Below are 16,188 nucleotides of genomic sequence, written 5' to 3'. Positions count from 1 at the left end.
CTTTGAGATTTTCTGTTTTGTTGGGGTATAGATTTTCAAAATAGCTTCTAATTATGTTTTGTATTTCAATCGTGTCTGTTGTGATATTTCCTTGTTCATTTCGAAGTTTAGTAATTTGGGTTTTCTCTCTTCTTCTCTTTGTTAGTGTAGCTAAGGGTTTATCAATTTTGTTATTTTTTCAAAGAACTAACTATTTATATTGTCAATTTTTTTTATTGTTTCTTTTGTTTCAATTTCATTGATTTCAACTCTGATTTTAACTATTTCCTGTCTTCTACTACTTTTGGTGTTGCTCTGTTCTTCTTTTTCTAGTGCTTTGAGCTATAGTGTTAGTTCATTTATTTGTTGATTTTTTCTTCTTTTATTGAATGTGCTCCATGAAATAAATTTTCCTCTAAGTACTGCTTTCATAGTGTCCCAGAGATTTTGATATGATGTTTCTTTGTTCTCATTTACCTCTAAGAATTTTTTAATTTCCCTCCTGATGTCTTCTGTTATCCATTCATCATACAATAGTGTATTATTTAATCTCCAGGTGTTGGAGTAGTTTCTGTTTTTTACTCTGTCATTTATTTCTAATTTCAATCCATTATGATCTGATAAAATACAAGGTAGTATCTCTATCTTCTTGTATTTGCTAACATTAGTTTTGTGGCATAATATATGGTCTATTTTAGAGAAGGATCCATGTGCTGCTGAGAAGAAAGTGTATTTGCTCTTTGTTGGATGGTATATTCTAAAAATGTCTGTTAAGTCTAAATTATTGATTGTATTATTGAGATCTATGGTTTGTTTATTCAATTTTTTTGTTTGGAGGATCTGTCCAGTGGTGAGAGAGGTGTGTTAAAATCACCTAGTATTATTGTGTTGTGGTCTATTTGATTTCTGGAATTGAGAAGGATTTGTTTGATGTATATGAATGAGCCACTATTTGGGACATAGATATTTATGATATGTCTTGCTGATTTATGCTTCCCTTAAGCCATATGAAATGTCCTTCTTTATCCCTTCTGACTAACTTTGGCTTGAAGTTCACATTATCTGATATGAGGATGGATACTCCAGCTTTTTTGCTGTGTCCATGTGTATGGTGTGTTTATTCCCATCCTTTCACCTTTAGTCTGTGGGTATCTCTTTCTATGAGGTGAGTCTCTTACAGGCAGCATATTGTTGGATTTTTCCTTTTTAATTCAATATGCCAGTCTGTCTTTTCGTTGATGAGTTCAGGCCATTAACATTCAGAGTTGTTATTGAGATATGATTTCTATTCCTGGTCATTTGGCTCATGTTTATTTTTTGACACTACTTGGTTTCTCCTTTATTTGACTACTCCTTTAGGATAGTTCCTCCCTTTGCTCATTTGCATCATTGTTTTTCATCTCTTCCTCATGGAATATTTTGCTGAGAATGTTCTGTAATGCCGGCTTTCTTTTTGTAAATTCTTTTAGCTTTTGTTTATCATGGAAGGATTTTATTTCGTCATCAAATCTGAAGGTAAATTTTGCTGGGTAAAAGATTCTTGGTTGGTATCCATTTTCTTTCAGGGCTTTAAAAATGTTGTTCCAGGCCCTTCTAACTTTTAGGGTCTGGATTGAAAAATTTGCTGATATTTGTATTGTTTTCCCCCTGAATGTAATTTGATTCTTTTCTCTCGCAGCCTTTATAATTTTGTGTTTATTTTGTATGTTAGGTATTTTCATTATAATGTGCCTTGGTGTGGGTCTGTTGTAATTTTGTGTATTTGGAGTTCTATAAGCCTCTTGTAGCTGATTTTCCATTTCATTCTTCAGATTTGGGAAATTTTCTGATATTATTTCATTGAATAGATTGTTCATTCCTTTGGTTTGTTTCTCTGTGCCTTCTTCAATCCCAATAATTCTTAAATTTGGCCTTTTCATGATTTCCATAATTCTTGTAGATTATGTTCATGATTTCTTACTATCTTCTCTCTTGGTTAACTTTGTTTTCAAGATTAAATATTTTTTCTTCAGTGTCTGAGGTTCTATCTTTCAGATGTTCTATCCTATTGGTTATGCTTTCTATGGAGTTTTTAATTTGGTTTATTGTTTCCTTCATTTCAAGGATTTCTGTTTGTTTTTTTTCATATCTCTGACTCTTTATTGAAATGATCTTTTGCTTCCTGTATTTGCTCTTTTAACTGTCAATTGTTGCGATCATTCAATGCCTGCATTTGCTCTTTCATCTCATCATTTGCTTCCCTGATCGTTTTAATTATGTACATTCTGTACTCCCTTTCTGACATTTCTTCTGCCATGCTGTCATTGGATTGTATTGCTATACCATCTAGGTTTGTTTGGGACATTTTCTTCCCTTGTTTTCTCATATTGCTCAGGTATCTATCCTTCTAGTAGTGAAACTCTGGGATATTGCAGATTTCCTCTATTGACTAATATTGTCTCTATAGATTTCCAATAACTCACCTCCTAGCCTTCAGTAGCCTGAAGTCTTGGAGGAACTTAATAATGTTTTGCTCCACTAGGAAGCTGCCCCTCTAGGCATTGTGGCCATCAGGTGGGGTATATTCCCTGTCAGTGGGCAGAGGTGCCTCCACTTGTTGACTGCTGGTCAGCCAAAGGGGGACTAGACTGCAGAATGGGGCACGTCTGATCTGAGTCTGTGTCTCTGGTTCTACTGCCCTGGTGGGAAAGCCTCACCCAGCGGGGAAGACTCACCAGGTGGGGAAGTTTCGCTGGGCAGCTCTCCTCTGAGAAGTTTAGTTCAATCCAGAACTACCACCTGGAGTGGGAAGCCCTCCTCTGTGATGTTCCCAGGGATCCTGACCTACTGCCTGGGCTGGGGAGTCTCTCCCTGCGAGGGACTCCCTCTCTGAGCAGCCCTCCTCTGCTACATTCCCTGGTCACTGGAGCTACCACCTGGGCCTCGGTCCCTCCCTCTGCATCGAAGCCTCTCGCTGTGCAGCCCTCCTCTGCAATGTTCCTGGTTGGGTGCCCACCTGCTACCTCCACGATGCAGGCGGCCTGACTCACCCACCAGCTCGATCTGAGACTGTGACTGACCTGTGATGGTGCCGCCCTCCTTATACTTTAAATAAATAAAGTCATCATACTCTGGCAGTACATGCATACCCATGTTTATAGCAGCACAATTCACCATAATCATCTATGGAACTAGACTAGGTGTCCATCAGTGAATGAATAGATACACAGTGGAATTTTATTCAGCCATAAAGAAAAATTAAATTATGTCAGGAAGTCAAGGGTTGTATGTTTTCTCTTAAAGTAAAAGGAAGAGAAAGGCAGGAGAGATGTCAGATAACCAAAGGGTGAACAGTAGAGGAAAAGGTCAAGGAGTGGAGGAGGGGAAGGAAAAGGGAAATACTGCTGGGGAGTGATATTAGCCAAATTATATTGTTATATTGTGTGCAATTATGTAATAAATCCCACTATGATGTACCAACAAAAAATGTGGAACAAATAATCTAAACTTAAAAAAAAAAAATAGTTACTTGGTGAGTGAGAAGTGCCCAGTTTCTCACTCATTGCTGGTGGAAAATTGTGGTGGCCAAACATTTTGTAGAGACCATGTCTCAGTCTGCGGTGCTGGAAGAAAGTAAAACTTTACTTCATCCAACCTAGAAATACCAGCAAATAATACCGTAGAGAATGTCATTGATGTGGCAATCTGATGAGCCTGTGAAGTGGGATCCCTATGAGCTAAAGGCTGTTGACCGTCCCTTACACTTTTGGATTAGTGGAAATGTGAAGGACATTTTCTATAAGTTTTTATATTGTTTATTAGTGTATGGTTTTGCTCTAAAGTGCTCACAGTTGCTAATGATTATCTCCTCTTAAAGTTGGATCAGGAACTGAACATAGCACTGTGCTCACATAGAGCACAAGTTTTGCCACTTAAATCTACCACATCTCAGGGCACATAGTAAAAAGAAGAAAGTTCATTGAAAAGGCCCTTTTATAGCAGTGGAAATGTCCACCCAGGCCTATGAGTAAATATCACCATAGAAATACTGTCAACGAAATGTCTGGAGCACAGTAAAGACAGTTCTAAGAGGAAAGTTATAGCTAGGAATGCACACATTAAAAAATCAGCATGATCCAAAATAAATATCCTAAAGCTGCATCTCAAGGTCTTAGGAAAACAAGAACACACCATACCCAAAACCAGAAAAAGGAAAGAAATAATAAATATCAGAGCTGAAATTAATGAAATAGAGAATAAAAGAAGAATATAATGTATTGATGAAGCAAAAAGTTGGTCTTCTGAAAAGGTAAACAAATTGAAAAACCCTTAGCCATAGTAACCAAAAGAAAGAGTGACAAAATCTAAATTAATGAAATTAGAGGCAAAAAAGGAGATATTAAAACAGACACCACTGAAATCCAGGGCATCATTAGGGACTATTTTGAAAATATATTTTCCAATGAACTCAAAAATCTACAAGAGATGTACAAATTTCTAGAAACATAAGGCCTACTAAAATGAAACCAAGAGAATGTAGAAAGCTTAAATACACCAATAACAATTAAAAAGATTGATGCAGAAAAAAACTTTGAATACAGAAAGTCAACGATCAGATGGACTCACAGTTAAATTCTACTGGACTTTAGAGTGTCAATGTTCCTCAAATTATTGCAGAAAATATAAAGTGAGGGAAAACTTCTGAACTCATTATATGAAGCCAGTATAACACAGATACCAAAACTAAAGAAGTATACTTCAAGGAAAGAAAACTCCAGACAAATATCTTTCATAAACATAGACGTGAAAATCCTTAATAATATATTAATAAATCATATTCAACAAGAATTTAAATGAGTGTGCATTATGATCAAGTTTGTTTCATTCCAGGGATTCAAGGATGGTTTGATATATTCAAATCAATGGATGTAATACATCATATAAATAGAATCAAAGACAAAAAAAAATAACATGATCACTTGAATAGATGCAGAAAAAGTTGCCTATAAAATTTAACACTCATTCATGGCCAAAAGTCTTAAGTAACTAGAGGCAGAAGGAATTTATCTTAAAATCATAAAGACTATATATGAAAAACCCAAAGTCAACATCATGCTGAATAGGGAAGAACTCAAAACATTCCTAAAATCAGAATTAAGACAAGGAGGCCAATGATCACCACTCCTATTCAATATATTATTTCAAACTTTAGACAGAGTAATTCAATAAGAGAATGAAGTAAAAGGTATACAAATACATGTACCCCATTGTGTACAAAAAAATAAAATGCAGTCTGTAAAAACTTAAAAGATAAATAAAAAAGAGATACAAATAGAAAAAAAAGTCAAATTATCTGTGTTTGAAGATGATATAATCCTATACTTAGAAGATTCCAAAAGAAAATATGGCATATATACAGCAGAGTTTTATTCAGCCATAAAGAAGAATAAAACTATGTCATTTGAAAGAAAATGGATGGAACTTGAGAGTGTTAAGTAAGTCAGACTCAGAAAGTCAAGTATCATTTTTTTCTCTCATATGTGGAAGCTAGAGAGAGTAAAAGTGAAAAAAAAGGTAGGAGGTATCTCAGAAAAATAGAAGGGAGACCAGTAGAGCAGAGGAAGGAGACCAGGCAGGGGGAGGAGGGAAATGAAAGGGCAATTAAATTGACGAAATTATGATATGTGCATGTATGAATATGTAACAATGAATTCCACTATTATCTGTAATTACAATGCACCAATAAGCTTTTTTAAAAAACCCCAATAGTATTATTTTTCACGGAAATTTTTTGAAATCCTAAAGTTTATATGGAACCACAAAAGACCCCTGAGAGTCAAAGCAATTCTGAGACCGAAAACAAAGTTGGAAGCATCACGCTTGTGGATTACTATTATATTTCAAAGCTATAGTAATCAGAACAGAATGGTAAAAAAATAGTGCGGTATAAACATTTTGGTACATGACATAAAAACAAACACATAGGACAGTGGAACAGAACAGAGAGCCAAGAGATAAATCCAGACATATATGGTCAACTCATTTTCTACAAAGGCAACAAAAGACATGATGAAGAAATGATAGTTTCCTCAACAAATTTCCTGGGAAAACTGTATTCTATATGCAAAATAATAAAATTATGTCTTTCTCTTATACCATACCAAAATGCTAATTCAAAATGAATGAAAAGACCTAAACATGACACTTAAAATGATAAAAGCTCTAGCAGAAAACAGGAGAAGGTCTTCTAGAAATTGTCCTTGACAGTGATTTCTTGGCCATCCCACCCAAAACCCAAGCCACCAAAGCAAAAATAAGTAAATGGGACTACATCAGACTGAAAAGCTGCTGTATAGCAAAGGAAACAATCAACAAAATGAAAAGACAACCCACATCCTAAAACAAAATATTTGCAAACTATTCTAGATTCATAGGGAACTTAAAAAACTCATTAGCAAAAATAAAAACAATCCAATTTAAAAAGGGCAAATGACTTGAATAGATATTTCTCCAAAGATGACATATAAATGACAAACATAAGAAAATGATGTGATCAGCATCACTAATAAAAATGGAAATGAAAATCAAAGCCACTGAGAGACATCGGTCTCATACAACATTAACAAGAGAAGAGATAATGTGTTGGATTTCCATTAGTGTAACAAATACCTGAGATAATCAACTTCTAAAGAGAAAAAGGTCATTTGGGCTCATGGTTTTGGATCTTTAAGTCCATGATCAGTTGCCCAGTTGCTTTGGTCCTAGGGCACATACCATGTTGAAGGACATAGCAGAGCAATCCCACTTACCTCCTGACCAAGAAGCAAAAGACAGGAAGAGGAAGGGGTTAGGGTTCTACTATGCTTTTCCCCAATGACCTGAAGACTTCCCACTAGACCCCACCTCTACAAGTTTCCACCACCTCCCAATAGCACCAAAACTGGAGACCAAACCAAACCTTTGGGAGACATTCAACATCCACACGATAGCTGATAACAAGTGTTGGTGATGGTGTAGACAAAAGGGAACCCTGGCACACTTGGTGAGAATCGAATTAGTGCAGTCATTATGGAAAGCAGTAAGGAGATTTCAGAAGAAATTAAAAGTAGATAGATTTACCATTTGACCCAGAAACCCATCTTCTGGGTATATATACCCAAAAGAAATTAAATTACCACATTGTGAATATATCTGCACCTCATATTCATTGCAGCATTATTCACAACAGCTAAGATATAAGAACAACCTAGGTGTCCAGGAATGCAGGTACACATATACAACAGATCATTGTTCAACCTGAAAAAAAAGAGAGGATCCTGTCATTTGCCACATCATGATATACTTATAGAACATTATGCTAAATGAAGAAGTAAAATGCAGAAAGAAAAATATTTCATGATCTTGTTTATATGTGGAATACTTTTTTATTAGAGTATTGTACTTTTACATAGTATTTGGGTTCCTTTTGACATAATTATACATACAAGGGATTTGAATTCAATCCCCATTTTCCCCCTCCCCTTTCTTCTCCCCCTCCCTCCCCCTTTTTTCTCTCCTCTATTCTGCTGAAATGTATGTGGAGCACTTTTTGAAGATACAACACAGAGAACTAGAATGTAAAAATAGTGGTTACCAAGTTTGGAACAGTAGACAGAAAATGGGAAAAGTTAGGTAAAAAAATTTAAAGTAATAAACATGTATGATGAAACAATGTACAGTATGATACTATATTTGAGAATAGTGATTTTATTCAAGATTTTGCTAAATGAATAATTATAATTTTTCTTGCAATAGGGAAAATTAATAACTATATAATATGATAGGTATTTTAATTTTTTAAACTATAAACCATTTTACTTTATTGATATCTATCTTGCAGCATGTTATATCCCTAAAAACTATACACTAAAATTTATTTTAAAAGTAATAAATGAAATAAGAACCTCCTGAGGAAGACTGACTGGAAGAAACAATGAGAACTTACAGAGGTATAAAAATGTTTTGTGTCTTGATTTGTTCTGGGGTCCTATAGCTATATTCCTTTTTTTACTCATTGAACTGTATACTTATGATCTGTGCTCATTATTATCTTTTAATTATACATGAGTTAAAATTATTAAACACTATAGCCCTTAAAATGAAAATACTATTTTCACAGAAAATGTTAAGTAGAAATACATACAATTCAATTTATAAAATACATTCCGTGAACTCCTGGAAATAAATTCTAAGATTCTAATCAGAAAGTCCCCCATCTTATTATAAAACTTAACATCAGGCTTGCCCAAAACGATGAAAACAATAAACATATATGTGATTGATTTAGCACAGGATTAACTTAAAAATGAATCAGCTATATTCATTCATTAAATCATTCATTCAGTAAACATTTATTAAGCTAGTACAATATACTCAGACCTGCCAAAATTAAAGAAGACTGAGATTATGGGGGTAGTTTATCTAATTCTTCTAATAATATTGAGACAAAAGTTGTAAGGATTAGGGGGAAAATCTCAAAAATGTAAGATTCTTTTTTTTTATTATTGTAAACAAATAGGATACATGTTGTTTCTCTGTTTGTACATGGCGTAAAGGCATACCATTTGTGTAATCATACATTTACATAGGTAATGTTGTTTGATCCATTCTGTTATTTTTTCCCTTCACCCCCACCCCTCCCACCCCTCTGTTATTTTTTCCCTTCCCCCTCCACCCCTCCCACCCCTCTTTTCCCTCTATACAGTCCTTCCTTCCTCCATTCTTGCCCCCCTCCCTAACCCTAACTCTAACCCTAACACTAACCCCTCCCACCCCCCATTATATGTCCTCATCCACTTATTAGCGATATCATTCGTCTTTTGGTTTTTTGAGATTGGCTTATCTCACTTAGCATGATATTCTCCAATTTCATTCAAAAATGTAAGATTCTTTTAGTCTTTAATCAGGTGCACTGATTAAAGAAATTGAGAATTTTTTGATTTTAATGCTTTGAACCTTGTGCTGGAAAAAAGACTTGTCAAAAGTAGAAGCAGTCCTAAATCCCAGAGCTGATGAAGCTCACAAGCAAATGGGGAGAAGCACCTGAATAAGAGGCAGTTCCAGAGACAGTGTTTAATAGGCCCCATAACACTTGAGAGGTGGATAATTATTATCTTCTGATTTAAAACCAGGCAACCAACTGACCCAGATTCTGAGCATCTCCCATACTGACAGGGCCAGGAAGGTTCTCCGAAGCACATCTGTCTGATCAAAGCAGAGGCTCTCGTAAGTTACTCCAGAGAGCCGCGCCAGCACCAGACTCTTGCCTGCTCTCCAAGATTTTCTGACGAAACCCTGCTTCTTGAGTCACCCTCCTCAGGGGTGTCCTGCATGGCCCTCTGTAAAATCAGCTTGAGGGTCCTCCCCTTCCACCGCCGTTGCCTAAAGGAGCCAACGAAGAAGTAAATTATGGGGTTGGCACAGCTGTTAACACTGGACAGAAAAACTGTCACCAAATAGGATCCACAAGGGATAGTATTACGATAACTCGGGATCCAGATTAAGAGGAACCAGTAGATCCCAAAGGGCAGGCCAAAGAAGAGGAAGACCAACATTGTGAGCCCAATGGTCACATACACCCTGGTCAGTGGCATCCTCGATAAGCCACAAAGGACCCTGACAATCACGGTTAGGTTGGACCCTGAGAGAATGACAAATACAACAATCAGCCATGCAATAATGATGAAATCAAATGTCCGACACCAGTCAGAGTCATACCCACTCATCAGGAAGCCACAATAGTTCCCTTCCGGGATGCTCATCAGCAGTGACAGGACCCAGATCAAGGCACACATGACAGCTGATGTGTGTCTCCAGCGGCGGCAGCGGTACCAGATGGGCCATAGGACAGACATGCAGCGCTCAGTGCTCAAGGCACTGAGCGTGCTTAGGCCTGCCAGATAGGCAAAGGTTGACACAAAAGTGAAGAATCTGGGAATGAGGATCCGGGTGGAATGAAAGAAGTCAATTAATATCTGCAGGTGGTCTACAATCTGGAAGCAGAGGAAGAGAAAGTCAGCTCCAGCCAGGTTGAGAATGTAAGTGGAGAAGGCGTTCCTGCCCATGCAGAAGCCCAGGAGCCAGAGCACAACTGCATTTCCTGCTACACCCACCAGGGCAATGATGAGGGTCAGGAAACCCAGGATCAGATTCTTCTGACAGTTTGGAGGAATGTACTGGTGACTTTCATTCATCGGTGCGGTTCCTGTCTCCCAGGTTGGCGCAATTGTATCTATGCTCATGAATTCTCCACTGGTGCTCCTGGAATACAAACAAGGTATGAACAACTGCTGCATGATCTCTGATTCTTAGGACTACCCTTCTATGTGGGAAGTATTGCCCCTGTGGTACAGGGAAGGATAAGACAGGCTTGCAGAAATTAAGTGATTTATCAAAGGCCAGAAAGTCCTGGGACCTCCTTTCAAGCCCAGTTCTCACTGACTGTAAAGCCTGAACCATCTGCAACCCCCTCTTTCTACTGACAGGGAATATTTGAAGGCCCCAACACACCCACTCAGCATCTTAAACTATATGGGACAGATACAGAATCCTGAGCCCAGTTTTCTTTCTGCCCTAGGACAGAGGTTTTGTGTCAGGTGCAGGAATTTGGAAGCCCCAAGCATGACCCACACCCACTCTCACTGACTGGAAGGGTTCATATAACAGGGAGAAAGGAAATCATAATTAGTCTTATATAGAGAAAATGACCTATTAGTATGATAATTGTGAAGACAGCCAGATCTCTTAGGTTAAAATGGCTCAGTGTCTGTTTCAAATTTTGGAAACTACAAAAAGCAGAAACTAAAGAGGATAGGAAGCACTTCCCTTATACCCATTGATGTGTCCCCAGGGTCCCCAGCTCTGTGTGAGGGTCATGGCAGATAGTCAAGATAGTCAAGAAATGTGTAAATGATAAATGATTAAAAGGGCAGGGAGCCCAAGGGTAGTTGAAAATTGGGATAAATGTCATATGAGCATTTTTAAGTGAAATCAGTCGCCAGAAAACATGCATCTAGAAACTGAAGAAAATGCCATTGCTCACGATTCTTTCCGTGGAAACCTCTGGTGTGTTTGAAAGAATTTCTTTATGCCAGCAGCAATGGTCAAAGGTAGTCAGTGTCATGTCCTCCAACCCATGGATAGCCAGAATATGACTTTAATGATCAACTAGAAAAGTGTAAGCCCATAGTTCAAGGAGAGAGTTCCAGGTTAAGTTGAACTTGTTAAGAGTAAAAAGCAAGTCGCTTCGGCCGGGCGAGGGTCCAGCCGCGGGGCAGCCTTCGTGGGTGGGGCGAGGGCGGCGGCGGGTCCCGGAGGCGGCGGCCGGGGCGAGCATCCCCGGTTCCGCCGAGCGGCCTCCGGCTCGGCAGCGCGGGCCCGGCGGGGCTGTGGGAAGACGCGGGGAGGCCGCGGAGGCCCACGCGGGTCCTTTGTGTGCCCCGCCTCCCCGCCGCCGGCGCTGCGGGTCCCGGCCCGGCACCTGCCGGGCGCCGTGCGGGGCTGAGGGAGGTGGGGTGGAGCCTCTGCTCGCCGGGAGCGCAGACACCGCGAGTGTCCCGGCCCAGCAGCCTTTGGACGGCGGCCTGTGTCCTGAGGGAGGCCAGGGGCTCCTCGCGGGAGCGGGAGGCGGAGAGCGGGCCGCGGTTGTGAGTGTTGAGGAGTTTGGGGAACGTTTTAATGGAAATCAGGCACTGGTGGGGAGTTGTGTGATTTCTAAATACGGTTGGCGGTGTCTGAGACTCCTGGATCGATACGCAGGTGTCCTGGCTGCACACGCCAGTAGGGAGAGATGGCGAGACAACATTGTTTCCAAAAATGTCATTGCCGTCTTGAATGAGATGGCGAGGGCTAAATCCACCGCACAGGGTGAAATCTATCTCCATGACAACATTTACACAACAGGAAATTGAACTCCTGCAAAAACATGGAAATGAAGTCTGTAAACTGATTTGGCTAGGATTATTTGATGATAGATCTTCAGCGATTCCAGACTTCAGGGACCCACAAAAAGTCAAAGAGTTTTTAAAAGAAAAATATGAAAAGAAAAGATAGTATGTCCCACCAGAACAAGCCAAAGTGGTGGCATCAGTTCATGCATCTATTTCAGGTTCCTCTGCCAGTAGCACAAGCAGCACACCTGAGGTCAAACCACTGAAATCTCTTTTAGGAGATTCTACACCAGCACTGCACTTAAATAAAGGCACACCTAGTCAGTCCCCAGTTGTTGGTCGCTCTCAAGGACAGCAGTAGGAAAAGAAGCAGTTTGACCTTTTGAGTGATCTTGGCTCAGACATTTTTGCTGCTCCAGCTCCTCAGTCAACAGCCACAGCCAATTTTGCTAACTTTGAACATTTCAACAGTCATGCAGCTCAGAATTCTGCAAATGCAGATTTTGCAAACTTTGATACATTTGGACAGTCTAGTGGTTTGAGTAATTTTGGAGGTTTCCCCACAGCGAGTCACTCTCCTTTTCAACCCCAAACTACAGGTGGAAGTGCTGGATCAGTAAATGCTAATTTTGCTCATTTTGATAACTTCCCCAAATCCTCCAGTGCTGATTTTGGAACCTTCAATGCTTCCCAGAGTCATCAGACAGCATCAGCTATTAGTAAAGTTTCAGCAAACAAAGCTGGTTTACAGACAGCAGACAAATATGCAGCACTTGCTAATTTAGATAATATCTTCAGTGCTGAGCAAGGTGGCGACCAAGGGAGTGGTTTTGGGACCACAGGTAAAGCTCCTGTTGGTTCTGTGGTTTCAGTTCCCAGTCATTCAAGTGCATCTTCAGACAAGTATGCAGCCCTGGCAGAATTAGACAGCGTTTTTAGTTCTGCTGCCACCTCCAGTAATGCATATACTTCCACAAGTAATGCTAGCAGCAATGTTTTTGGAACAGTGCCAGTGGGTGCTTCTGCACAGACACAACCTGTTTCTTCAAGTGTGCCTGCTCCATTTGGAGTTACGCCTTCCACAAATCCATTTGTTGCTGCTGCTGGTCCTTCTGTGGCATCTTCTACAAATCCATTTAAGACCAATGCCAGAGGAGCAACAGTGGCAACCTTTGGCACTGCATCCATGAGCATGCCTGCGGGATTCGGCACTCCTGCTCCCTACAGTCTTCCCACCAGCTTTAGTGGCAGTTTCCAGCAGCCCGCCTTCCCAACCCAAGCAGCTTTCCCTCAACAGACAGCTTTTTCTCAACAGTCCAATGGTGCAGGTTTTGCAGCATTTGGACAAACAAAGCCAGTGGTAACCGCTTTTGGTCAAGTCGCAACTGCTGGAGTATCTAGTAATCCTTTTATGACTGGTGCACCAACAGGACAATTTCCAACAGGAAGCTCATCCACCAATCCTTTCTTATAGCCTTATATAGACACTTTACTGGAACGAACTTATGTGGTCACATTACATCTCTCCGCCTCTTGCACTGTTGTCTTGTTTCACTGATTTTAGCTTTAAACACAAGAGAAGTCTTTAAAAAGCCTGCATTGTGTATTAAATACCAGGTAATATGTGCAAAACAGAGGGCTCCAGTAACAACTTTTAACCTGTGAATTGGCAGAAAAAGGTAGCGGTATCATGTATATTAAAAATTGGCTAATATTAAGTTATTGCAGATACCACATTCATTATGCTGCAGTACTGTACATATTTTTCTTAGTAATTAGCTATTTGTGCATATCAGTATTTGTAACTTTAACACATTGTTGTGTGAGAAATGTTACTGGGGAAATAGATCAGCCACTTTTAAGGTGCTATCATATATCTTGGAATGAATGACCTAAAATCAATTTAACCATTGCTACTGGAAAGTTACAAAGTCAAAATTGGAAGGTTTTATTCGTTCTTGAATTTTTCCTTTCTAAAGAGCTCTTCTATTTATACATGCCTAAATTCTTTAAAAAATGTAGAGGGATACCTGTCTGCATAATAAAGCTGATCATGTTTTGCTACAGTTTGCAGGTGAAAAAATAAATATTAGAAAATTAAAAAAAAAAGAGTAAAAAGCAAGTTTGGGAAAGGAGAAAGAGAATTGGTGATGGGACTGAATAGAGAGTGTTAAAACATGGAAATATCCACCATGATTAGGAAGTGATTTTTTAGTTGTAGAGTATAAACTCATTTATTTTTCTCCCAGGTGATATTAAGTAGAATTTGTTTTGCATTTTAAAGCCAGTTAGCAATTTAATTATCTGAGGTAGGCAGGGGAATTTTTTATTTAAATGCTCATTAATGAAGGACTTTGGTGGAAAGAGATGCTCATGCACAAATCAGTTGGGAAACAAGTAGGAACTTTCAGGAAGGTGAACATTAGCAACTGGTTGAGTGATAAATTCATTTTGATTTTCTAAATTGTTATCTGTGGTAAATACTATTATTCCCATCTCACACAAGGAATCACGAGAAGGGGGAGGTTGAGAGATTTGCATGTCTTACCTCAAAATAAATACAGCCTGGATTTAAACCCATAGTTTCACATCAGAATCTTATCCTCACCAGCCCTGCATCACCACCACTAGAATGGTGTGTTCACTACACACAGTGAAGGGATAGAGGATGAAACACTTTACTTGCACCATTTGTAATTTGTAATTCACATACCTCTCTTATTAAAATGGAAGAGGCAAATTTTGGAGACAACAAGGAAGAAAAAACTAAAACAAGAAGAGGTAATTTTATAACAATTCAGAGCCTAGAAGCCCATTTCTGAAAAGGCCCAGTCTATCTAGACCATCCTGAACCCATATAAGACAAGAGGACCATAATGGACTGAGACCAGAACCTCTCTGGGCATTGAGGGCTGAATTCATCTCAGGTGCACTTAGTTCCTGTTGCCCTGGTTGACCTGAGAAGGTTATGGAGGAAAACCACATTCTCTGTTATTCTCATTCCTGGCAATTTGGCCTTTTTTTTTTTTTTTTTTTTTTTTTTTTGTACACAGTTTACAGCTGTATTTTTAAATGTACTGAAAGCATTCCCTTTAAAAACTGGAACAAGACAGGGATGCTCTCTTCCACCACTTCTATTCAACATCATTCTTGAAACACTAGCCAGAGCAATTAGACAGACTAAAGAAATTAAAGGGATACAAATAGGAAAAGAGGAACTCAAGCTGTCACTATTTGCTGATGACATGATTCCATATTTAGAGGATCCAAAAAACTCCACCAGAAAACTTCTAGACTTCATAAATGAATTCAGCAAAATAGAAGGATATAAAATCACCACACATGAATCTAAAGCATTTGTATTCATAAGCGATGAAGCATCTGAAAAGGAAATGAGGAACACAACTTCGTTCACAATATCCTCAAAAAAAAATAAAATATTGGGAATCAATCTAACCAAAGAGGCAAAAGATCTCTACAATGAAAACTACAGAACATTAAAGAAAGAAACTAAAGAAGATATTAGAAGATGGAAAGATCTCCCATGTTCTTAGATAGGCAGAATTAATATTATCAAAATGGCCATACTTCCAAAGGTGCTATACAGATTTAAGGCAATTCCAATTAAAAACCCAATGACATTTCTCATAGAAATAGAGAAAGCAATCATGAAATTCATCTGGAAGAACAAAAGGCCCAGAATAGCCAAAGCAATCCTGGGCAGGAAGAGTGATGCAGGAGGTATCACAATACCAGACCTTAAACTCTACTATAGAGCAATAGTAACAAAAATGGCATGGTATTGGCACCAAAATAGATAGGCAGACCAATGGTACAGAATAGAAGACATGGAGACAAACCCACATAAGTACAGTTATCTCATACTAGACAAAGGTGCCAAAAACTTACAATGGAGAAAAGATAGCATCTTAAACAAATGCTGCTGGCAAAACTGGAAATCGATATGCAGTAAAATGAAATTAAACCCCTGTCTCTCACCCTGTACAAAACTCAACTCAAAATGGGATCAAGGATCTAGGAATTAGGCCCGAGACCCTTCACCAAACAGAAGAAAAAGTAGGCCTGAGTCTCCATCATGTTGTCTTAGGACCAGACTTCCTTAACAAGACCCCCATAGCACAAGAAATAAATGCAAGAATCAGTAAATGCGATAGATTCAAACTAAAAAGTTCTTTCTCAGCAAAGGAAACAATCAATAATGTAAAAGAGAGCCTACAAAGTGGGAGAAAATATTTTCCACAGAAACCTCAGACAGAGCACTAATCTCTAAAGTTTATAAAGA

At 38.8% G+C, this 16,188-nt stretch overlaps 2 protein-coding genes across 2 annotated transcripts; one reads left to right on the top strand and one right to left on the bottom strand.

Annotated features, from left to right (window-relative positions):
* Positions 1-9,227: 9,227 nt before the first annotated feature.
* LOC124959471 (mas-related G-protein coupled receptor member X2-like) lies at positions 9,228-10,190 on the bottom strand. Its single transcript, XM_047517915.1, has one exon. It carries the CDS (start codon positions 10,188-10,190, stop codon positions 9,228-9,230), a length of 963 nt encoding a protein of 320 aa, XP_047373871.1.
* Positions 10,191-11,829: 1,639 nt separating this feature from the next.
* LOC124959470 (arf-GAP domain and FG repeat-containing protein 1-like) lies at positions 11,830-13,977 on the top strand. Its single transcript, XM_047517914.1, is given in 1 exon segment — positions 11,830-13,977. A coding segment is annotated over 1 exon segment (1,530 nt). The 3' UTR covers positions 13,360-13,977.
* The last annotated feature ends 2,211 nt before the right edge of the window (positions 13,978-16,188 follow it).

The sequence above is a fragment of the Sciurus carolinensis genome, chromosome 11 (genome assembly GCF_902686445.1).
Source record: "Sciurus carolinensis chromosome 11, mSciCar1.2, whole genome shotgun sequence".
Taxonomy (NCBI): domain Eukaryota; kingdom Metazoa; phylum Chordata; class Mammalia; order Rodentia; family Sciuridae; genus Sciurus; species Sciurus carolinensis.
Note: the sequence above shows the minus strand (reverse complement) of the source record. Positions and strands in the feature narration are given on the sequence as shown.

Coding starts and splice junctions, on each gene's coding strand:
- LOC124959471 (XM_047517915.1), bottom strand. CDS start 10,190: ATGAATGAAAGTCACCAGTACATTCCTCCAAACTGTCAGAAGAATCTG.